General features: G+C 33.8%; 1 protein-coding gene across 1 annotated transcript in view; it reads left to right on the forward strand.

Moving 5' to 3' along the window:
- Positions 1–26,861, forward strand: part of ais (DExD-box helicase 52) — a 51,831-nt gene that overhangs the window by 1,358 nt on the left and 23,612 nt on the right. The window contains exons 2-6 of the mRNA XM_081736727.1: positions 12,586–12,688; positions 14,582–14,736; positions 20,749–20,934; positions 24,587–24,738; positions 25,673–25,776. Coding sequence (XP_081592853.1) covers positions 12,586–12,688; positions 14,582–14,736; positions 20,749–20,934; positions 24,587–24,738; positions 25,673–25,776 — 700 coding nt within the window. The remainder of the gene's footprint in view (positions 1–12,585; positions 12,689–14,581; positions 14,737–20,748; positions 20,935–24,586; positions 24,739–25,672; positions 25,777–26,861) is intronic.

Below are 26,861 nucleotides of genomic sequence, written 5' to 3' on the forward strand. Positions count from 1 at the left end.
AGTCACAGGTCGGAACAGGCACTATATACTATTTCACTGATTTTTGTCGAATTCACAATGAATTTGTATACAGTGCCTGTTCCGACTTGTTACTCTTTCAGTTCCGGTGACAAATGAACTGCAAAGAGAATGTCAGTTTTAATATACCTACATATATAATAATACATGTGAGCTAAATTTACTGAGAAGTGTAAGAAGTGCACTTCTAAGATCATTTTAGCAAATGTTTGCAAATGTTACAAAAACTACTTAACTACTACTACATTCAAAGAAAGCATCGGAAGTAGTTAACTAGTTTTCGTAACATTTGCTAAAATTTGCAATACCTATATCTAAAATCAACAAATCAAGACTTACCTAACCTAACAACATTTAACTGAAATGCTATTACTTTCATTAATTTATTCTATGAACAAATGAAACAAAAATTATGCATACAAACTTTTTCATAAAGTAAATGCAAACATCACATGTACATTAAATAAGCTACTGTACATGAAACGTTATCTGACAAAAAATGTTTCAGTAGTTAATCATTCCCAGAATAAATCTCTCTGGCATGTTGTAGGAAATGAAAAAACTGATCACTAATTCCCAATGTTTGCAAAATTTTCTCTTCCACAAGTAACAGCTGAAATGCAACATGAAATTGTCGCTTTTATAAGTAGGGGAAAGACTTCTTTTCGGGGACGCGGCAGAAGTCCTAAAATGCAGAAGTCCTAAACGGCATTAGACCTAAAATGCACAAGTCCTAAAAATTATTTCGCGGCACAAGTCCTAAATGGCAGAAGTCTTAAAGTGCAGAAGTCCTAAAGTGCAGAAGTCCTAAAATGCAGAAGTCCTAAAAGGCAGAAGTCCTAAAAATCATACCGAGGCAGAAGTCCTAAAGTGCAGAAGTCCTAAAAATCTCTTGTGGCGCTACCATCGCGTCCATAAGAAGAATACTGTCAATCTGTTAGTCAAGTTTTAGATATACTGTTTCATATTACAGAGCCTTAGTTCTTACAAGTTATTTGTATAAGTACATATTCTATCGTTCTGAAATAATAAATAAATAAATAAATGAAGCCTATTGTCCTTTCGTACTCTTTCCATGATATATTTCTATGTTGACAAAATTTTAACTTTCTACCAAATTTGATTCCCAGATCTTTCATAATGTCTGTTTTTCTCTATTTTCACACCATTGACTTCGTATTAGTAACATAATATTGTGTTTCAGTTATGTACGTCATAAATTTTGCTTTCCTTGTGTTGTTTTGAAGTAAATTATTTTTACACATATATTTCTTGTACAGAAGTCTTTCTGTAGCAAATAATTGTCATATTCGTAATTAACTACTCCTGGGATACGGCTGTTTCGGTGTAGGACGTTTTGGTGCAGGGCGTTTCGGTGTACGGATTGCTCGGTGTAAGGACGTTTAGGTGTGAGGCTGGTTCGGTGTAAAAGTTCTAATGTTTACACCGAAACGTCCACTCTTCAAAATGAAAATTATTCGTTAGGGAGAAATAAATTCACGAAGTAGAATATATAAATTAATAAATAAAATAAAAATTAAAAGTTTCTGTAATTGACAAGGGTTACTTATTTATAGTGAGTCCCCTCGCTTCACTCTATGTCAGAACGTCTTATATCCTCAAATGTTATAATTATTAATTGATTGGGAAAACGTTTTACGGTAATGATATATAGTAAAAAAGTGTGTGATGCATAAACATTGTGTACACCACACACACCTTATTACGGCAATAACTGTGCACAAATCGCAAAATGCTGCACAATCTTTGAAAGAAAATTTTCAAACACAGATGGTTTTTCTTCCAATAACCGCTTTTATATCATGCATACCCAATAAGATTAGCAAATCTAGGAAAAGAAAACTGATTATGAATCAGTGATGAGATCTTAATTATATTATTACGGAGATGTAAATTCATGTTATAGTTGTAGAGAAGGACAGTGTCAGAAAAATGTCTCAAGAAAATTTTTAACGGCCTAAAGAACACAACAAGAGGCTGAATCCTACCAGTTGTTCCTGCAGAAATTGTTTCTATTATGAGTTACTCTTTTGTTCTTAAAATAGGTCAAAGTTGAATTGTGACCACTCCACGAAACTAATAACAAAATGGACTTTGCATTAGACGCTTGAAGAAAAATCTCTTGGAACCATGATCTCACAAGACTTGATGTTAATTTTTCCGGATTTGATGCTTTTACAAGGATATCTTCAAATTTAAAGAGGTTGTGTTGGACTATAAGACCAAATGTTCCATTGTTTTCCTACAAAACAATTAAAAGTGGTGATAACAAAACACTATTTGCAGAAATTGAAGGCTGTATGATGTAGCTACGAGTCATAGAATTTACTGACTGTACCACCCTTTCTACTGTTTGTGTCCCTGTAAACACTAGAGTACGTCCCGTCTGCATTTAAAAATTAAACCTATTGATCAGAGTTATAAATATTTAATTTTCCAATATGTGTTGCTTCACATTCGCGACAAGTGCATTGGCATTGGCTTCTAGCTTCTTGGCTATAGATTTAATCAAACGCCCTGTTAAAATAAGTACAAAAAGGGGTTTCAAATCAGTCTGCACCTTCTCTCAGTAGCCCCTGCCAATTATAATTGTTCTTGGCTAAATGCAGAACATTTCAAACCAGAAGACTTTGTAATTGTAATCATCATATTGGATCCGCCAATTTGAATTTTGTAATTTCAACGTCAGGTTCTGAATCACCTGTCCTAAAACCTCCTTGACAGTAAGCTGGTCGTATCATTTAATCTTCTATTTTAATGATTGCTTTCTGTTTATGCTTGGAGGCCACCTCTAACGTTCAAAGAGTGGTTTCTACCCTTAAACCCGCACCATTGCCAAAAATAAAATTAAAAAAAAAAGTGACGATTATTTTTTGATATTCTACAAGTATGCAAAGTTTCATTCAAATCAGTAAATTACACTTCCATAAGTCTCCTTGTTAGTGTTGTTCAAATGGAAAAAATAAGTTAATTGGCGGATATGAAGTCAGAACAAAGAAAAAATACGCCGGTGTTACGAAGAGACTTAACAAGGTTTGTGAAAATTACAAATCTGACGATGTGATTACAGTCTTAAAAGGAATTGTGTACAATTTTAGATTCTTAGTTGAGTGATTCTATGTAATTATATTTTTTTCAACAAAATTCCTTTGAGTTGAGATGAGTTGATTCTGAGTTTAACGTCCCGTTCAGGAGTGAGGCTATATGAGACGTCCACATACTGATTAACGTGGAATCCGAACCACATGAGCTCTCACCGGAAATCGAACCCGGGTCTCCCACGCCAAAAATTCCTTTGAGGTATTATTCAGTTTGTATATATTATTACTGTGTCTCAGGAACTTTGTACAATATATTTATTTCAATTTAGAAATAATGCTGAATATTTTGCAGTAAATTTGATTATTATTCTATAAAACTCGCCTATGGACATCTCTGAATAGAAATTATTGTTGCGAATGGATTGGTGTTGTATTATCATCCTGTCTCAATAACAATGAGACTCAATAACAATGTTAATCAGTTTACACTATTCCAAAGTGGCTACAGGTTCCGGGTTCGATCCCAGCCCCCGCCAAGTGAACTTTGTGGTGGACAAACACCGTGTGCGTGGGTTTTCCCGGGGTTCTCCCGTTTCCTCCCACTTTCTTCATTCCACCATTTCATTCATTACTCATCATCACCGTCTCCTTTAGCCTAACCGGCATAACTGTGGGACGTAAAACTCAAAGATTTCATTTCATTTTTTTCCAAAGTGGCTACACTATGACATTTCATGCCTGTTCATTACAAGCATATGATTAATGCAATCAAATATTAGGCTATACACCGAAACGTCCTTTACAGCAAGTGTCCTTACACCAAACCGTCCTTACACCGTAGCGTCCGTACACCGAAACATCCGTACACCAAAACGTCCTACACCGAAATATCCTAAACTCTTACTCGTTATCATTATTAATAATAATTTTAGTGTTACTAACATAGTTGTTACCGTTGGAATTAAATACGTTCATATTGGTATTGTGGCAACTACTTAGTACTGAAATGCTTTATCGAATATTTAAGTCTGTAGTTTGTAGCAGGGTGGCCATAGAAGTTAATGGCTTATAGCCCATATTGCCTCACTGAAATTTTAGAGGATCTTTGAAAAGCAACTTAATTGAAATTAATGAGAAATATATATTTAAAATACATTTATTTAATACAAGAACATTACGTTTAATCAATTCCGCAACCATGGTTGAGGAAGGGATGTCTTAAAGTACGAACCATTGAAATAGTGCAGAAGCAATAGCTGAGTTTTTTATAAACATATATATAAATGAAAGTATACTAGAATGTAACTAACTAGACTGGAAATGAAAGAATGTAACTCTTTCTCTCTCTCTCTCTCTCTCTCTCTCTCTATATATATATATATATATATATATATATATATATATATATATATATATATATATATATATATATATAAAATGAAAGTAACTATATTTGTAACTTAACAACACTTGAACCACCAGACTGATCTCGACAAAAACTTTCAACATAGATGAGGTTCGGGCCTGAGATGGTTTTATCATTTCACTTTGAAGGTGCAACTTGGAGGAAGGAAGTGCGGATATATATTAAAAATTATCGATCTTAGTGTCGAACCCATAGTTTTCGGGGTTGCTGAGATGAACACTGACATCTCCGATGAAGCTTAAATTCTAATTCAGCACTGCAACTTGGAGGAAGGAGAGGAAGATGTATAAAATGATATAAAATGACCGCTATAAGTGCCGAATCCATAGTTTTTGGGGTCGCTGAGGTGAACAGTTACACTTTCGATGCCGTTTAAATTCAAATTTACTCCCGCAAATTGAGGGAGGTATATAAAAATGATGCAAAATAATTGATATTAGTGTGAATCCATAGTTTTCGAGGTCGCTGAGGTGAAGAGTGACACTTTCGATGCTGTTTAAAAAAATTTAATTTGTCCCCGCAAATTGAGGGAGGGGGTGGTATATTAAAATGTTGGAAAATAATCGATATTAGTGTCAATCCATAGTTTTCGAGGTCGCTGAGGTGAACAGTGACACTTTCGATTCTGTTTAAAAAATTTTAATTTGTCCCCGCAAATTGAGGGAGGGGTGGTATATTAAAATGTTGGAAAATAATCGATATTAGTGTGAATCCATAGTTTTCAGGGCCACTGAGATAAATAGTAACATTTCCGATGCAGTTTAAATCCAAATTCAACGCCGAAACTTTAGGGAGGGGGAAGGGGGTGATATATAAAAAAATGATCAAAAATGACTGATATTAGTGTTGAATCTATAGTTTTTGGGATTGCTGAGATGAGCAGTGACACTTCTAATGCCGTTTAAACCCAAATTAAGCGCCGTGACCTGGGGACAGAGGAGAGGGATATATATATGAAATAGTATATATATATATATATATATATATATATATATATATATATATATATATATATATATATATATGTGTGTGTGTGTGTGTGTGTGTGTGTGTGTGTGTGTGTGACCGATATTATAGTCGAATACATCGTTTTTGGGGTTGCTTTGATGAACAGTAACACTTCCGATGCCGTTTACATCCAAATTCATCTCCGCAACTTGGAGGCGGAGAGATATATAAAATGATCGAAAATGACCGATATTAGTGTCGAATCCATAGTTTTTAGAGTCGGTGAAATGAACACTAACACTTCCGATGCACTTTAAATCCAAATGTATCCCCGCAACTTGGAGGCGGATATATATATGATCCAAAATGATCTATACTAGTGTTGAATTCATGGTTTTTGGGGTCCTGAGATGAACAGTGACACTTCCGATGACATTTAAATCCAAATTCAGCACCGCAACTTGTGGCGGGAGAAGATGTGGGTATATAAAAATGGTCGAAAATTGTCGATATCAGTGTCGAATCCATACTTTTCTGGGTGGCTGAGATGAACAGTGACACTTCCGATGAAGTTTAAATCCAAATTCAGCCCCCATTATTACTCCTAAAGGGAGAGGATGACATGTAATAGTAAGTGAAAATGACTAATACTAGTGTCAAACTCATAGTTTTGGGGTCCCTAAGTTCACTGGTGACAGTGTTGACGCTCCTTATACCGAAAATGAAACTATTCTCCCCGTATGAGGAACGGGTAATCTGCTAGTCTTTAAGAATAACGAACGGAAGTTTCACATGTTATATTCTTTAATATATTTGTCGCTGCTCAAATTTACGCACTTATGCGGTGTATGTGTGTATATGTAAAGAAAATCGTTTCTCTTTTTGAGTTCTTCGAAAAGTATACAAATAATAAAGAGGTATTTTTTATCAGAAAACTAAAAAGTAAAATTAAAAGATGTTGCTTTAACTATTTTTCCTGCTAGCGAAATACGTTGTATGTATAGATGCTGCAGACACGTTACAGCAAATAAGATTAGCATCAGGCGAATAAATAGTTTTTAAATTACATTATCCGGGTTTTGCCAATATTTCCGAACAAAAGATTTTTTTCCAATGGGTTCAAAATTTACAAAAATTTACACAGCACAAGGAAGATACGTGTATCCATAAAATAGATATTTGATTTTAACATACTGGTATTAACTAAAATGATTCTGGCCCTGTTATTTTAACACTTCCCTGCTATGAAACGGTAACTTTATAAGATTACTTAAGATAATTTAAATGCGTCTATATTATTTAATCTAACTTCGATTATATTTCAGAATTTTTTGTAGCCATGACTCCATTCTATCACGGTGCTAACTTTAAAGGAATGGTGTAAATATATTTATTGCCATTAAATTTCCCTATTCTAATACAAGAAACGTAACTACTCAATGATCTTAACTGTAAAGCAGTAAATATAAAATAGTGTAGTTTTCATTTTAAAAGCATAATGTGTGAAACATTCGAATATTTCAATTTTTCCCAATCTTTTCGTTTTTTTCAGGTTCGGGAAAAACGGTAAAAAATTGTTTTTTTTTTTACCCAAAATTTCCTTTTTGTTTTTTCTAGACCTTTGCAACACTAGTTGCACATTTTGTAACATTCATCAGACACGAAGATATGATTCATCACTATTCTCCAATCGTCAGCAGTCCAATGTTCTTTGCCACGTGCCCATTCGAGGCGCTTCTTTGTAATGATTGGAGTAATTTTTGCTTTCTTTCTTGGCCTGAGTGCTTTTATTCCCTTAACACAAAGAACCCTTCGAACATTTTCAGGCTAAATGTCTACACCATACTCAGCCATTTTAATGTTTAAGTCTCTAGAAGTTGCGTTTCTGTTTCCCAGAGCCAATCTTTTTTAGTTTTTTTATACCTCTTAGCAATAGCTTTGGATCTCACCCACTGGTCCAAAGCCTATTTTGCTGACACATTTGCTTCTTGCTCATCGCAACGGAGATTTTACTCACAAATTTTTGGCCTACCCCAACTCTAATAGCAATTTGTCGTGTATATCTTCCTTTCACCAGAAGTGTTTTGACAACTTCCACTTTACAGGAAGAAAGGTCTCTGGCTTTTCAAATTATGCCGCGATTACAGGACTTCATAGAATAAAAGATTAATACACAAAACACGTCAAGATCACTTCTAACTGACCCATACGAACTGTTGAAGGCTTTGAATGTCGTAACCGCTTACGACACAATACTTCAGATTGTAACTTGTTGTTCGAAATCACAACAGCTGTCTAAGCTGAATACCACTTTCAGAACTCTTTCCCCTCTACTAATGCCATCTGCTGTTCAACGGTGAGATCACCACTTCAAGTCTACAGTAAACAAACGAAGAATCCTATATTGGTGGTTTAAACAATTACATTACACGTTCAAGACTTATTAATGTCACCCACTGTATTGCATAATAAATGTTGTTTGCTCAATTTTAAATTTACTGCGTTCTTTATGTATACAGTTGGTATTTAATGTTCACTCGTGAAATGTCTAGTGAGCTTTTGTCCTAATTAAGTAAACTTTGGTGGATTTTTGTCCTACTCTTAATAAAATACGCTCCGCACAGTATATATTGCAATTCTGAATGTTTGCTTGGTTTCAGAAGTCTGGTAAAATATGCTTTTTAAACATTTTTTTATTATTTATTTTTTTATTTATTTTTGTTTTAGGAATTTGTCTTGGGATTCTCGTATCTCCATTCGAAAGAAACGAATTTCTTAACAAATTATGTAATTAATTCTTAGAATGAAATAGGTTGTATTATGTAATTCGTGTATAAGTGCAGAACAGATAGTGATAATAACGATCTTAGTAGTACAAATATAGCTGTTACTGTTGAAATTAGATACGTTCGTAACATTATTGCCAACTAGTTGCTGCATCGTCCCAATTTCGTGTGGTGGTGGCGAATTTCAGAACTAAAGCAAGTGAATGATAAAGGCACAAGTCCTAAATGGCAGAAGTCCTAAAAGGCAGAAGTCCTAAAAGGCACAAGTCCTAAAAATCATATCGCGGCAGAAGTCCTAAACGGCAGAAGTCCTAAAGTGCAGAAGTCCTAAAATTTAGGTCTAGTGCCCATATTTTTAGGACTTCTGGATGTCACCCTTCTTTTCAGCTGAAACCATAAATTCTCTATATTTTGTTTGTACGCTCCTATGCTAGGATCTATAAAGTTCATTGAATGACTAACTGTGAGATGTTGCCAACCTTCTTTCCTGAGGGAGCTGTATCCCTTCCAGCAATCGGTAACAACTGTCGATTTTTTGTTTACTTGTCTTGATATAATATCGCCAAGGTTAATCGCATTTCGGCTATTTTTGGGACGTATAGATACAAAAATTTCACCTGTTTCTCGACATATTCCATTTACAATCCAGGTTTGCGATTTGATTCTGCCGACGTTGTATTTTCTACACCAAACAAACCTTCATCGATCTCAACAGTGTACCCTTCTCCTCCAGTTACTTCAGATGAGTGTCGCACAATAATTTCCGAGCAAACTTCTCTACGAAATGTGAGCCGGTCATTAACAGTATTATGCGATAATTTATCTACAAACGAACATTCTTGAATAATATTATTATATCTGTGTATTTGTGTTATATAGCAATATGCAAGTAATAACACCTGCCTTAATTCAAGATTAGATGTACTCCAAAAAAAGAATTTCTTCTAGTAGATACCATTTTCTTATAATATGAACACGATCGATGATGACAAATGAAATATAATGTAAATCTTCCACTCTTCTCCTTCTGAGCTTTTTAAACCTAATTTATTTTGACAGCTTTTACATACCTTTTCAAATTTAAGTAATCCAGTTGATGCACAAAGTCTATATGTTGTGCATTCATCTTGAAGAATTTGCGTCGGTAATGTAAAAAAATTATAATTTTTGATTGTTTTAAATCAAAAGGCTGCTTTAACTCTACAATATCCATTTTGTTTATTTAAAATATGACAATCGATAAATAAAATAACGCGAAAAAATAAATGACTGTTGCATTTCCTAACTAGAAATTTATTATCGTAATCATAAATCATTACAGCTTGTTTCGAATTAAAAACAGAAACAAAACATATGAATAATGATTTTTTTCTTTATAGCATGCGATTCCTTGACTGCCGTAGTGTTCACTTCGTGTTTTGCTATAGTGCTATGAAGATTAAGGGTGTTTAGTGGGACTCCTTACATTTACACTACACTTATATATTTTCTTCTACATTTACTCGTGCATACACTTTCTTTTTTCTGAACTGCCTCAGATGGCGGCCCCGGATAAAACCCACATGTATCTGTTCTCGACGTTGTATTACAACTTAACTGTTCTTAGTTTCATATATCCTACCTAGCATTACCCTTGTTTCATTTCTGGTCTTCAATATTCACCATTAATCACAAATATTTCTTATTTTCAAACTTCTTTTGCTCTTTCCTACATCCGTATACATCAGTGCTAGTGCGCAAAATTAGTACCTTGGAACTGTTAATTGTTGCAAACTACATACTACTCATTAATAAAGAAGTGATTTACTTGCGTTTTAGAAACACAGCTGAGCGAGCGTCAGCGGGCGAAGGGGGTTAAAAGTCCCGCAGGGCTCGTTTTGTACCTTCTTGATCCCATGATAATACAGCAGCATACATATCCTATGTTAGTTAATAACACAGTGAGTTTAAAACACTGTCAGATTATGCTCTATTGCTACCAATTAATTGATAATGTCAGTGATATATATATGAAGTTCATTGAGCGAAACAGTTCAAAAAATAAAGATTCATCTTAGATTGGAGAAATGGTTATCCTTCGTTTATCATTATCATTTGGTCATGAAATAAACGCCTGAGTGATATGCTACTCCCGTATACAGTTATGTAGTGTTGAAATGTATAACTCGTAGAATATGATGTTTTATTATTTTTTTTTAATTTTAACACCTCCAGTGTACCCCTAAAAAGAAATAACGGCCATGTTTTTTAATATTCAATTAGAACAAAACAATCTACACAAAATTTGCAATCGATCAGTGAAAACAGCTCTTTCTGGAGCTTATAGTTCCCAAGAACTCACTGTGCAAAGGATTGGCCACAAACATGTAAACTTTTGGTGACCACAAATATATAAACCTTGCATTTTAATATATAGATAATATACAGTACAGCAAGTTGGAATGAAATGGTTATCTTTAGTTCAAAACTTCAAGTTTGTAACACCCCCTCTTCGCTTTAAGAGTAAAGAGCCCCCTCGATGAAATAAATCGAGCCATACCACGGCTTAAGAAATACGGCAAAGATTAGAATTTCCCCATGTTTCTTTCATTCTTTCTTTTCTCTTTTCTCATTTTGTTCTTTGTCTTGTGTGGGTGCTGAGCACCCCCCAAAATTTGTGGGGTAATCGTTGGAAAATACCAGATATTGTTAGGAGGCGATTTTCACTAAGAATCGCGGGGAGCAATTAGAGATAATCAAAATCAAAATCTTATCATCATACAAAGAATCATCACGATTCGCGAGGTTCTTGTTCCATAAGTTCCATAATGATAACCTTTTCAACTGAACCTACTTTTAAATAAGATATTAAGTAATAATAATAATAATGTAAGAAACTTCTCCAATTCGGTTGGTTAGAGTGTAATGGCCCTTTCATCATCAAGGCTATATGAGACGTGGAACTACAGCTTAACGTAGGATCTGAACTACATGAGCTCTCACCGAGAATCGAACTTGAATGTCCCGCGCCGAAGAAAAGTAAGGCTTACCATATAGTCTCGAGGGAACTCTACTTCCCTGATTGATGACTTGTGATCGTACAATGCGATCTACAAAGTAGTATCGTACAATACGATCTACATTTTTCTATTTATTTATTTTTATGAATGTGAAAAATGAAGTTATTGAAATCCATATCCGTGCCCATTCGTGGCTAAATGGCTTAACAGGGTTCCCACAAGCCTAGAAAATAATAGAAAGTCAGGGAATTGTTTTTTGGCAGAGAAAATCAAAGGCTGTTGGCTTCAACATATCTGTATGAAATGGCACGAACTCTACCATAGTCTATGAGCTAAATCCACACCTCATCAAGAGTAACAACAACTTCGACTGATCATCCGTGAAATGACGTTCATATAGCCTCTTGCAGTTTATTTTTCGCTCAGTCACATGACATGGTTTCAAGGCGTTCACACTTCTCTTGAGAACGACCGTGAGGCCAAAATTTGTGTGAATGGCTCGATTGATTGTCACCTGCGATGTGCGGCATTTACTGACCATAGCACGCCGTTGGAGGGAAGGGATTTTCGGAGGTCGCCATCACCATACGCTGAATCACACACAATAGCGGCTGGGTCCCCGTCGCGGGATGCAGGTTTCTAGCTGCTCGAGTTTGTGTGGTGTACCCAGCAATCTGTGCTACATATTTTCATATAATACGATACATGACCTACACAAAAATTACGCACTTTACCATTTCTACGATGCACGACGCAGTGAATTTGACAGACACTTTTTTTTTTTTTTCAGTTGTCGAATTAATTAGCTTGACAAACAAAAATAGAAAAATATTCAAGATATATTGATTTCATTCTTTCGTTGTATGTGGTGCGTAGTATTCACAATGAAAATCTTTTTATTGAATACCCATTTTCTGTCCATAATGTACATGAGATAAACCCTGATCTCCCGTTTGCCGAGTAGTTATTGTACCAGTTTAATTAATAGCTACACGAGTACATTTTCTGTTTGGTGTTTTATTCGTTAAATCCGTCCTGGTAGGCCTCTGCAGGCAGTATGTAGAAGTAATTTCACAACAATAAAATATTTCAATTGAAGAAACTTCTGCATATTGTAGATATAACTGAGTGTGTTGCTTGTAGTATGTGAGTGGATAAGCGAGAAATCTTGATAAAAGTCTGCGACTGTTCAGTGTTCATATTTTTCTTTTTTTTTTCTTTTTCTTTTCTTTCTTTTTTTCATCTTTTCCAGGGTTGTTCTGTGCCTCTTGTTCCTAGAGCATTTAAAATAATTTAAATAATAGAGTTGATTTTACTGTACTTATTTAGATTATTATCTCATACAGGGATCGAAAAGCAAACCAATCTTAAGGCCATTTGCATTCCAAGCTGTGAAGTCCGAAGACGACGATAACAGTGACATATGTAAGAAAAAATACAAACACGAAGGTAAGTCTTTCTTATAATAAATTTTAATATTACCATTATCAAAAGTAAAGTCAGTACAATTTGAGAAGGGATACTGTTTCAAATGTTATACTCTGCATTGCTAAAATAATGGTAACTTAAATATGATTGGCTCTGATAACGGTAATTTCCACAGACAATTGTTATACCATGTGTAATAGTAATTTTAACGTTTCTCCATGAACTAACTATATTTCTTTGCGAAAGTTGTGGGTCATGGTTAAATTGATGGTGTGTATTTAAAAAAAAAAAAATACTAAATAAATTTCCATCATACCACACAAAATAAAAAGCATTCCTTTCAAGAATTTTCTGTCTATGAGGAGGATTTACATCGTGTAAATTGTCTTAAATTGTCTGGTCAATGTTGTCAGTTAATGTATTTTTGGAGAATGATGGTTATTTTTTAATCTATTGTTGATTTTTATGAAGTTCGGCAACGTTATGTTACTATTTATTGATATCACTGGGGTCTAAATTAAATGTATGTTTACTTGTCAACACACAATATTCTTTAGGTGTTCGTTTCGATCTACTTTTAGTCTTTCTTAAAAATGTGTGTTTATTATGCTAATTGCGTATTTACTTTAAAATGTGTTACTAATTCCGAAAATATATTTTCATTATTTCTTCTTACGTATTTCTTTATTCGGACTTCATTCTGTATTTTTTATTCATTTAATTATTTATTGTAGCATGTGAGTATATTTGTTTTGCCATTGACAGTTACCACCTCAGAACTTCCTCCCGCTCCAGTTCACACCTTTTCTATGTCTGTGAAATAACTTTCAAAAGGAGATAATTATTTTCCATATTGTTCAACTTTCCTGAGATAATGGCAAATTATGAAATACTTAACCATTTTTCTATTTTTATTTATTTATTTTATTTTTCTGTACTTAAAGGTGTTCCTTTGAACAACTTTTTCACATTGTATTGTGTAGCCATTAATGCATAAATTACGATTTAATTAAGAATGAGTTGGCAATGTTTTATGTATGTATATGCTATCTCGAGTCTTTCTTTAAATATTTACTGATAGATGCTATGGATGCATCTTAAATTAATACATTGACAAAGCTTACCTTTACACCCGTGATTCTCTTCTTGTTAATGTTGATACTTCGACACGCTCTGGAGTAATGTTCAAGTTTTTCTTCCTAGTTGAAACACCCACCATCAGTGTCTGCGTATGTAAGTTGAGTAGAAATGAACCCCGAAGTGTAAAGTGAATAAGGTTAAAGAAATCTAGTGGAGTCCGGGTATCCGGGGATCATTTTCCTCACAGGACTTACATAACCAGACAACGATAATATTATAGGAGTTTCAGCATTTAAAAATAAATAAATGATAATATAATAAAAGCATATCGAAATATCAACATAAATTAAAAGAAGAGGATCATGGATGCAAAGATAAGTTTTGTTATTTTATTTCTTTCTTCGATACTTTGGTTTTAGATTTTCGTTACTGCTAATGCTGGTTACGTTCCAGTGCTGAAGGGTGTTGTTACTTAAGTGTTCCTAGCGGAAATTCTATCTTTCGATATGAATTTTAAAGCTGTTCTTACGTTATGTTGAAACACAGAAATCTCGAAACAGGAATAGCAAATAAATTATTTATCAGAACATAATTTAAAAACTAAAAATGTACCCTAAATCTTTCCGCTAAATGCTTCTTCAAATAAGAGGGAGAACAAATACGACGCACCTGTCTGAACTGTTCGAGACACTTCAGTTACTTTGATTTCTCTTTCTTCTCTTCTTTTTCTTCCTACTACTTTCTCTCCCTATCTGATGAAATAATTGGCGAATATTCTGTTCTGTTAATTGACTGAAAATTACTCATATGTTTCATAAAATTATTACTTTGCAGAAAGTGAAGCTGCATTACCTGACTCACAACAGGAAAGTAATACAAGCAGTGGTCTTACAATTCTTGGTGACATTAAGGCAGATGATAGTGCAAAAAGATCCAAAAAGAACAAGAAAATGACGAAGCAAAAGCAATTTGATCTTCGACAGGAAGAGGTAGATTATTATTATTATTTTTAATGTAAATTTCAGCATTACTGTAATTTATTTAGTCGATTTACACTAAATTTAAAGAATATTTTGTGAAGAATTTTTACTACTTTTAGTAATGTGTGGAAAGTAGTACCGTTTGGTTTTCAAAGTGAAGGAGAGCTGGCTTAGTGATAGAGCTTTCACTTGTGGTACAAGGGGCCCCTAATTCGATCCTAGGTTATGTGAGTTTGTGGTGAACAACATCGTAAGTTCGTAACTTTTCTGTAGGTTTTCCAGTTTCCATCCATATTCATATTCCACCAATTCTTTCACAGTCATTCACTTTCGGGACGTAAAACTGAAAGATTTCATTTTCATATTTTTTCCAAGCCTGAACTGTAGACATTTTTTTAAGTGACTTACAAAACGAAAAGTTACTAGAAGTTAAAGGGAGATAAATGAAAAAAAAAAAAAAAAAAAATAGAGAGAAAGACATCAGGGTTTTCAACATTTGAGGGCTAAGTCGCAGTATTAAAGAAAGCAATATTCTTCGTTAATGTAAGCTACTTGAAGCTCAAAACGGCGAGTTCCAAAACAAAAGATGGTACTATGGAATGGATAGGTATTCCTTTACTTCATTCGATTTCAAACAAATGACAAGAAATTAAAATTATACTTCAGTATTAGTGTGTCTAAAAGTACAGAGAAAAACTTCTCCAGTCTATCGGATTCTATATGTCTTATGCACGTGCGAAAACACACATACGTATAGCGAAAAGTAACAGACACAGTAAACTGAATAACTTGTTCATAATGCCAAATTCCTCAACATCAAGCATTTCAAAACACTTAAGAGATATAAAGCACGATATTGATAAAGTAGAAGTGACAAAAAGAAAAAGAAGAAAATGTCCATAGAAAGACAAGAATACGATACTTTTCATTCGAACGAAGGATTCAGAAATAAGTTCTTACATGGAATCTCGTCGAAAGTATAACGAGCAGGACTTCGTTCAGTTTACGTGTTGTTATACTTCCAATTTTCCTATCTACCTATAGGTTAGAGCACCGTGAATGCTTACAAACTCTCTCAAACCACTAACTGACTTGGGAAATAGTCTGTGACGACTCGATCGAAAGAAAAGCAGTGGGGAGGAAGGAATAAAGTAACGAATATAGTGCACATATATGAGCACTTTCTGCCCAAGGTACAGGTAATTATTAATCTATCCAAAGTATTTCGTTATATAAAAATGTCGCCCGACAATTGGACTGAATATAAAAGTCATAAGCGAGTTTGGCTTTTATCTTCAAGAACCACTGGTCCGTTTACAATAATGATCTTAAATTACATATGTTCTTTATATTTTGATCACACCTCGTATATATCTTCATTACATTTCACATATATATATAGATACATTTATAACAAATCTTTTCACTTCATTAACATTTATCTTTTATTACATTAATTATATTTATTTCATTATTATCAAAAACATCGTCGCTTATTAATATAATTAACGAGGGTGAAACACGAATTACTATGATTAATAGTTTTGATCATTATTAAAACAGTGATGTTATAAATAATGTTTGATCTTTTAGGGCGCATTAAATAACAAATAAGTTAGATGTTGTATTATAATGTATACATTGTAGCACTAAGAAGTCATAATAAAGAAGAATCTTGTTCGAATAATATATCGGATAGCTCATAAAAACAGTCGTCGAATAATTAGTTTTATAGAATGGATCTTATTCTTAATATAATCTTTGACAATTAAGTTTTCAACACAAATCAATCTAATATAAATAACCTTTGCTTTTAATCATTTATGAATCAAATTATAATTCCTCATATTGCTTATATAGCGAAGTTATAAGAATTGTTTTCATTATTGATATTAACACGTAAACTTAAAAATAAGAATTCACAAGAATCTATAACTGATATGAATTTAACCTAATTTCATTAACGGTAATCAGGTTACATTCGTACTTGCATACGATTCTAATAAAGTACATTGTACTGCACAATCAGGATTATGTCCCGTATTATCGTTCTGTACAGAAATTACTTCAATACCTGGATCTTGATGCGAAGTGCCATCTCTTGTCCTTCCATTACGTCTATCCACGTAGTTCGCTGTATTCCTGGAATTTCGCCCTACATTCCGTCTATTTTTAAACCTATTTTGATTATATGATCTAACATATGGATTGTTACGATTAATTAGGTTAGGCGGATTCCCTACATAACTTTGCCTATTTTGCTCATTTTGATTGCTAGAATTTATTCGGCTTAGGTTATGTTTCGTATTATTCACACTTCGGATATTTAAATTCCGAACAGGCACCAAATGATCTGAATTATTCTTATTTTTACCCATTCCTGCTTGTTGATTCATGGCATGGTATTGAGTTTCATAGCATTGGACAAGCATTAATAAATGGTTGAAACTCATACACTGTGTGGAAAATAAGATCTGTTGTAATTTAAATGGAAGCAAATTTCGAATCGATGCTATTATTCTCGATTCCGATTGCAATGGATTAACGACCTTTAATTCGTTGTATGTATTTACAACAAACTCTACAACAGATTTATGCAATCGAGGATTGAAATGTTGATTTCTAATGGTAGCATCTCTATTCGCAAGCAAAAAGTCATTTTCATAATTGGCGATCAGTGCCGCTTTGAATTCTTCATATGTACTGATGTGATCACGTACTGCTTTAAACCATAATGAACATGGTGGGAGTAATACATGAGGGATTAATTTCATATATTGTGATCTATCTATACACATTATATTGCATTCGTCCTGGAATTTCTCTAAGAAAGAAGTAGCATTCTCGTTACACTTACCACTGAATTTGCTCATAGCTCGAATTTCACTCATCTTAACACTTAATTTTACCTTCCTTTTATCATTCCGTGTACTTATTGGGTGATAGTTCCTATCCATGACGTGATGTGTCGTTACACCATCTATGTTTCGCCCATCTGTACCCTTCGGATGTATTTCTTCCAATATAATATCCTCATCAGACACCGGCGAAGGCGAGTTCATCTCTGGTGAGTGGGGAAACTCCATGCGATCACTACACATGTTATTACGGTATGTGTTGTCCTTAACCTGTAGCATTCTAATTTCTTCCTGTAACGTAGCTATCAATTGCGTATTTGCACGTATACTGTTAGAATTATTGATGACCTGGATCTTTTGTTGTTGAACAAGATTCTGTTACTTCTAAATCCTTTTTTACATCACTGATTTCTTGTCTCAGGTGATTGTGATTACCCTGGCATTCCTCCGATATTCCTTTTAACTTTTCCTCGAAGTGCGAGGTGATATCACTCATCGTCTGGATAATTAATTGTTTCGTTTCATCCGACTTCTGTTCCATTCGTCTGCTTAATTCCTCGTATTGCTTGTTGGATTTTTCGGAGTTCTGTTCCATCGTCTGCTTTAACTCGGTAGACGTCTGCTTCAATTCTTCGTATTGCTTGTTAGATTCATCAGACTTCTGTTCTATTCGTCTACTTAATTCTTCAGAGTTATGCTTCATCGTCTGCTTTAACTCGGTAGACATTTGCATCAATTGCCGCTGTAAGACTAGCAAGATTCGGTCTTCTGATGTCAATCCTGATGTTACACTAGGTTCACCGTTGTCACTATTAGTGGATTCATTCTCCATTATTTCAGTGTCCATTTTCCTTATAATTATTCTACCACTTCTCAATATGGTGAAATTTGTACTCATTAACTTTATGACAAAAGTAAATTCAACCTTACTCTGCTTCGGGATATGAATTTACAACAAATCCCGGGTGAGGTAAACCAAAATTTTTATATAACGTGCTTACCGAAGGGTAAGCGTCAACCTGGTTCGTCTAAGTAAGATATATAAATCTTAAGTGGTAGTATTTGTTTGCATGTACTTGTGAAGAAGTTGGGAGTCAACGCTAGCCACCCAAAATATTAAATATGTAATTCAAATTCCAAGTTTTACGATGGTTGTATTACTCTAGTATTTATTAATGCATTGAGTAACTGATTTAGTGTTGAGACGTTCTGATCAGGTAATTAAAAAAGGTCATTATTGAAAACTGTAGGGCAGCAGAGTGAATGTTGGATTATTCTAACGGAACTATGGCGATGACGACGCTTTGTGAATAAATTTTAGAGGTTCTATAATTGATACCTGGAATAGGTTAAGTACACACAACAGCCCGTCGGACACTGCAAGTATGATGAAATATTAATAAGATGTATGTAGATGTTGTAGGGGTTCGAAAAGTTGTTCCACGAGGTCGCCATATCTGAGTTGAAGTCCGCCGATAGTTTTATATATATATATATATATATATATATATATATATATATATATATATATATATATATTAAGTAATAATCAGGCGTTCTTCCTTTCTTGGATTTTTAATTAAATAAGAATAATAACCTTTGTCATGAGACTGCTCCAGAATCAAATAATTTTCTCTCGTTGACCTGACGTAAAACTTCGTAGTAGATCGTTTTTTGGTAATTGCTAGTCGAATATAACGATGCCGTAATAATTTTTCCCTTGGGTTTATTTTATGATGTGGTACTGTTGTACATGGCGTTATCGGCGATGATATTCTAAGTTTCTCTTGTGTCTTCTGTAGAAAACACTTCAACGATATGGCAGCTTACGGAAAAGAAGGGTTCCATTAGTGGTTACTATCGTTGTCTTCACTCACATAAACGTTTATTGAATGTAAAAAACTAATACTAATACTAATATTCTTCTTTTTGGGTGTAAAATACTAATGAAATAATTTGTAAACAGATGCCATTAATAAGGTGAATATTGAATTTAGTTGGACTTTTTTTTTTTTTAAGTTTGATGTTAACTCCTATAATCCGTCTCTCCCGCCCCCTCTTTTCCAGAGAGGTACCCGCGCCTTGGATGACTTAATTTAATTTTGATGCGTTTCGTAGTATTGGGTTTATAGCTGTGAACCAAATGGCAGTACACAGAAGTTGAAATAATATTTACACCTTCAGCATTGTTACGTTTACGAACCACAAAACAATAATCATAAAAGACTTAAGATACTTTGGAACACGCACTTGAAGCCTCAAGAACTACTAGTATGAATATTTATTAGTGTAGATGTATCAGTGTATATAGTTCTGTTTTCTGTATTCCTCCTAAACTCCTGTATTTTCAGTTCTATTCCTCCTAAACTTTCTTTTTCATTTATGTCTTGGGAATGCTTGGCAGTGTTTGTCAAGGTTTTTACCCAAGAACATTGATTGAGTAAAAACAATACAACGGATAGAATAATTTTAAATATCCATAGTTGCATGTCTAGAACTGTGTATACATTCTTTTTAAGAGAAATTTTTATTAATGTTAGTGTTACTGTATTTATTTTTATGAACGGGATACTGTGAATTTAAGATGATTTCATGCGTTGTGTCGTTTTTATGAAAGCTCGTTCTGTATTACCGTTTTAACCTGAATAATATTCTTCGGTTAAAAACGAAAATTACTTTTCCAGGCTTGCTGCGAAAAAATTGAGAAACTCCTCCTTTTATACGATGGCTATCGGTTAATTATATAGAAATTAATGAAATAATTACAATAATTCTAAAAAATTAGTATTGTAACAATTTATAACAGTTCGTACAGATGCACATGAAAGCTTTTCAAGTAGCTACATACAATATATACAAGGAAAACAGTGGCGGATCCAGGGGAGCGATGCCTCCCCAGAAGAGGAAACTTTCTTATTTTATATATAAATAAAACCCATCCCAGAGTTTGGAGCTCTTAAAAGTAGCTCAAAGTAGCAGTATTACAACCTCCTCCTCCCCAGAAGTCCGTCCTGGATCCGCTCCTGAGGGAAAATGTAGTGTATTGTCAGAATTAAACTATTTAATTTAGAGACTACGTATCTCCCTGGAATGCCTTCCATAGTAAAATATTTTTTCAATGTGTTAAGTGGCAGAATTTATTTTTAACTCATTATTATTTCAGATAAATCACCTGCGGAAACAGAATAGAATTCATGTCCGAGGTACAGATATTCCGGAACCATTTGAAACATTTGATGAACTGCATCAGGAGCTCGGTGTTCCGCAAGATATTGTAAATAATATTAAAGAATGTGGATACGAAATTCCCACACCAATTCAAATGCAAGCGATTCCCATTATGTTGCAGGTAAGAAAGAATAGGTTTCTGTATGTTTAGAATTATGTAAGATGTTTCAAAACAACACCAACAACGTTTGGGAGGTGGTTTGTGACACCAAGGTAAGATAAGAAGTATAGACCAACCTGGGTTTAGAAATACTTCCTTTCGGCGTTATGACCAGCCGAAAATTTGTGGGAAAAGTGCAAAAACAGCCGTAACTCGAGAACAATATGTCAAATCAGAGTCGGGTAAAAGGGAATGTTTATTATTTTAAATCGTAGATTCCATTAATACACAATTGAACGTAGTGTAGGGACGTAAAGTCGACCCTCAAAGAAACTCAAGAATTCCTGGGTATTTTATCAAACGTTGAATGATCATTGTACATGGTTCAAAGTAGAACACTGTTAGAATTCGAAAGAAGCAAGACACGCATTCTTGATTGATCTGCTTCGTTTCAGTACAGAATAAACTCTCGCAATTAAAACAACATCCTTTGAGTGTTTGGCGTATCATTTACGAAAAGTGTTGAAATATGTATGATGCGTGGGAGTTTGTAGCTTTTGTAAATATAATTATTAAGAACGTCTTGTACTTTACGATAAGGTATCAACTTAATTTCTTGCTTTTTTATACTTTTTAATAGTAGAATCTATCCTTGGTGTGTTAACATTCCTGAATTAATACACTATTGAATTTCCTGTTATATGACATGTTTACTTACACTATTACCTGACTGTCTTTCTTCTTACTCCTGAAGTTTTCGTAGTTGAAGTTTCATAGCTACATTTCCTTCGCAGTGTCCTTCTACTTTTTATTCCCTTAATACGTTTGCGATGTGCTGAATTAAGAAAAAAATACGAATTAGTAGCAACTGCGAAAGGGGGACAGGAGGGCGAGTTCCCACTCTCAGTGATAACTTCCCCCAGACATGTCGAATTATAGTATATACAAGTTATATAAAACTACCGTTTTCAGTATACAAAAATGTTCTGCCTCTAAATGTATTTATTTATTTTTATTTTATTTATTTTTCTTCTCTGCTTGCCTCATTCCAAGAAATAAAGCTAATAATCACTGTCAAGAATCCTTCAGGGAATTTCTGTGTCAGTTTCTTTCGAAACTTTCACTGAATATTTTACGGATTAAGAAATAGTTGACCCGTTGGTCTTGTAGAATTGATCTCAAAACGCGTGCCAAAATGTAGTATATCGTAATGTGAAATACGCTAATACGAAAGGTACCCAGTAAATATCCTCACATAGACTAGAGTTTATCAATTTAAATTGAAGTTACGTGTACTATTTTTCGACGCAATATCATATCATTACATGTGTTTGACATTTGGCTATAAGCATCTTCGGAATTGTAGAATTCTACTTTTCCGTCCCTGCATTATTAGAAAACTGTCTGAATCACATTGTTATCCATGATACAACTAATAATGTTTATGATTCGTAAATTGAATCTACTTGATGTCTTTATACGGTGTTGTTCAACTTGCATTTTCTTGCAATTAATCAAGAACAATAGCTCTTAGGCTTTAAACTCTAATACCCCTTTTAGCTAGTACCATAGAGCCCCTTTTTGCTAGTCCCATAAACCCCTTCTTCCTTATAAACAATAAAAATAATGAAATGCATTAAAATCCATTTTAACATCGACTTACAGACAATCTGTTCGCGACCTCTGGAGAACGTGGCCCAGCAGTTGAGAATAAATGACCTAAAAACATACTTATCGCTCCCGGACGAAGAAAACTACGAATTTCACTCTGAGTGTCAGTACTTTTTTTGTACATTGATTTATCACACATAGTAGTTACTTTACCGATACATCTATCACTTCTAGTTCTTTCTTCAATGTTTGGGCACGTGGTGTAAGATAGAGCGCTGATTTTTGGTGCGAGAGGTCCCTCGTTCGATCTCAAACCATGAAAGTTTGTGGTGAACAACATCGTGTTCATAAGTTTTATCAATTTTCTTGTTTTCTCCTATTTTCTCATTTCATGAATTATTTTGCAGTAATTAGCTTTCATTTATCATTCATCTCCATTTGCTTAAATGACATAAGACGTTAAAATCTTTGTTTCATTTCGGTTCTTCTTTCAAGAGTGTTTGTAGTTTAAGAGTTACGCCCTTCAGGCTGAAGGAGATGGATGATTAATGAAATTTAATGATTGTAAAATTAATTTTTTGATCACTTCCACCAAGAATTGAGTCCGAGACCATGTTCACCAGAGGCACACGGGGAGAGTTGTCCGAGAGTTTATTCTGTAACGAGACAAAGTAGATTAATCAAATATGGGTATCTCTGCTTCTTTCGAATTCTATCAGTGTCCTTCTAACTTGAACTATGTGCTATAATTTTTATTTCTTGAAATTTTGCATTTGACTGTCTTCTATTTTCCTTATTCAACGTTTGATAAAATACTCTAAGAATTCTCTGTTGAGCCACCCTTGCGCCTTGTTCAATTGTGTATTAATGGAAACTATGATTAAAAGTAATGTAATTTCCTTTTACTCGGCTCCAATCCGACATTTTGTTCTCGAGTTGGCTGTTTTTGCATTTTTCCGACACATCTTCGGGTGGTCATAGCGGCGAAAGGAAGCATTTTTACATCCAGATTGGTCTGTACTTATCTTGGTGTCAGAAATCGCTTCTCAGACATTGTCGGTTTTGTTTTGAAATACTCTGCATATTATGTGAATTTATATTGGTGAGGCCCTGATACATAATTAACTCTCATTGAAGACATAATTTCTGTTAGCCTCAAGGCAGAAAAGTGAAACTTTAACATAAGAATTTCAGTTTTGTAAATAAACTTTGCATTGGCGTAAAGTTTTTAAAGTTGTAAATGATACAATAACTGTATTATCTAATGTGTGTAACTGTAAATCTGATGACATGAATCTGGTCGTATTATTATTATTTTTCACAAAATAGTATAAAGTATTATATGATGCTTCTCAGGCCTCTTTCATACAACTGAACAAATCAAATTGTCTCCTTTTTCTTTTCAAACACTCACTGTATTTTCTACAAAAATAATTGTTTAGTACCAAAACGTAATTTTTCTTATTACATTTCGAAAATTTGTGTTACCTATCTACGAACTAAAAAATCGTATTGACAGTAAAAAGAAAAGTGTTTATATTCATATTTTGAATACAGTTGTTTACATTACATATCTTTCCATCGTTTTCCAAGAAATAAATACGTAAATACATTCCTCCGATAAAAAAATGCAATTATAAGTGATTGTGGAAAAGACAGGCAATTAATTGATTCTACCAAATAAATATTGAATAGGAACCGTAATCTTATGTATAGCCCAAGATTTGTGTCCCGGTTTTTCGTTTGTAAAATCTGGCAACTATATATAAGCGAGGGGGGGGGGGAACGTTAGAATAGTAAAAAAAAAAAAAAATATTTGAGTGCTTGTATGAAGTTTTCTTATCTTTGATTTGATTTACTGTGTAATTTTGAAATGTTGAAAATAGTTTATTAGCTCATTCTAAAATCATTCCAGAAACATACGGGAGACATGAGATTCTTATCTATAACAGTGAAGTGATCACTTAGTTTTTTTTTTTTTTTTTTTTTTTTTTTTTTTTTTTTTTTTTCTCACTGTTTAAAAGAAATCATACTACTCTGCTGTATCTTCTCTTTTCTTTAGCGACGGGAAATACTGTCTTGTGCTCCAACTGGATCTGGAAAGACGGCAGCATTTTTGATTCCAGTTATTCATCATTTAAAAGAGCCCAAAAGAAAAGGTTTCAGAGCTGTTATTGTGGCTCCTACGAGAGAACTTGCTAAGCAGATACACAGGTAATTATGATAAGGTTACTCTGAATCAATCTGAGTTGATTTGTCAAAGTATCGCGGAAGTGATTTAACTTAATAAGTGAAGTGAGTTGGCACTCGGGTTTTGAAACATTTTGAGACCATCATCTCCCAAGAAGTGAACCAGCCACCGGCCTCTTCTCACTGTGGAGCCAAAGATAATGTTCTTTGTGTAGTTTTTAAGGGAATGGACCATTAGAACTTCGTGTTGCTTTTGGTTTTGGTAGCGACCACTGCTGTTTCGGACCAGGAACTTGAAATTTTATTCTTGAGATGTCCAGCTACGGAACTTTTCGATTGAAAGTGGTTGTTTACTATGCAGCTACGGTCTCTCGGACCAGAGAACTTGGGGAGATGATGTCCAGTTGAACTTCCTGAGCAGGTCTTCAGCACCTCGTGGCTACCGTGGATCTCCTGGAAGGTTTTCAGCTATTGAAAAAAGTTTAAACTTCTTTTCGTACTAGTCAAAAGTATAAGGCAAAGAAAGGATGAGGGAAGAGATTTTTTTTTTCGTAGCAGTGACTTACATACTTCTTCTCTGCTCCACAGGAGAGAAAGGGTGAAGTTTGCCTCTGTTATAAGGTTCCCAGTTTTTATTGAATCTGGAGCTATTATATTCTAAGAGGAGTTCATACAAATTGAGATCATGGTAAATCTTACCATTCTTAGTACCTTTATCTCCGCAGTATGTTTATCTTTTTAATCAGTTCTTCCCTGAAGGTGGAATCAGAACGGTTTTGAGAATTTGAAAATGTAGAAGTTGTTGAACGGAAAGCTTATTAAGTACCTAGATACTTGATATATTACATATAATTTATTCACACTTTTGCAAAGAAAAATTAGCACAGGTATTATTATTATTATTATTATTATTATTATTATTATTATTATTATTATTATTATTATTATTATTTCATAGGGAGTGTTTGAGGCTAGCAGTAGGCAGAGGATTAAGAATACACATCATAAGCAAAGTGCAGTTGGCAATGAAAAAATTTGGACCTCAATCATCTCAGAAATTCGGTAAGTATGAATTCCAAATCATAAATACAGAAAAAAAATTCATATATATAATTTTGTGAACTTAAACTTTAATTTTGAGTATTCATTCAAAAAAGATTAAACAGTATTAATTGATTTCAATAATTCAGGTAGAAGTTTGCTCTTCTAAAGCCTAGGAACGAGAATCTTTGGTTGTTTTCTCTGAAAATTATTCACTGTTCAGAAACATTGAGACTACTCTTTATCAGCAGAGCTATCCTCAGTACCCTAGTAGGATATCACTTATTAGCTGTCTTTCACAGTACAGCAATTTCCTGGAATACGCTAACTAGTAGAATATCTTATTGTAAATGTTATTTCATTGCATTCCAAGTGTTGGAACGTTAAAATTGATTCTTCTAGTGGTATTTTCCTAATGTTCTATCGTGTTACCAACATTCTCGAAGTATTAACAATATTTTTTTCAGAGTATCGTACTTTAAATTACGTAAAAACTTGAATTCCTTCACGAAAATAAAATCAAAATTTATAGGTGCAATTATAAATCTTAGAAACATTTTATACAGAATAGTAAACGTAATGTTGCTTCTTGATCATGATTTTGATTGTCTAGCGAAAAAACAATAAAAGCGTTTCAAACTCACTTAAATATTATATACAACTGGCACGACTTTTTATTATTATAAAGAACTTAATTATTTAAAGTTTAAAGCGTAATTACTTCCTTTTTACGTGAAAATTAATGAAGTAGATAAGTTCATTGTTTTGCTAATCCAGTGTTAGAGGCACTATATCTACAATAGAGTGCCATACCAGAATTAAATAACTTTATATATCTTATGGATGAATGAGTGATGTATAATATCAGATCATTCAGTTTTGTCCAGACATTCAAAAGTTATATGAGATAGTAAAGATCTGTATTTACTGAGTTTACAAGACAATAGAATAACTTAGCTGTAAAAGTATAATCCTGCTGAAAAAGTGTCAATGTGAAGATCGTGTTTTGTGCTTTTGAAGATAAGTAGCCAAGTGTCTCATTCGTAATATTGGAGGAAAAATTGACGAGAACGTTATCAGGTTAAAAATTTGAGGTGTTGCAACGT

Source organism: Thermobia domestica, chromosome 13, assembly GCF_964235325.1.
Source record: "Thermobia domestica chromosome 13, izTheDome1.hap1.1, whole genome shotgun sequence".
Lineage (NCBI taxonomy): Eukaryota > Metazoa > Arthropoda > Insecta > Zygentoma > Lepismatidae > Thermobia > Thermobia domestica.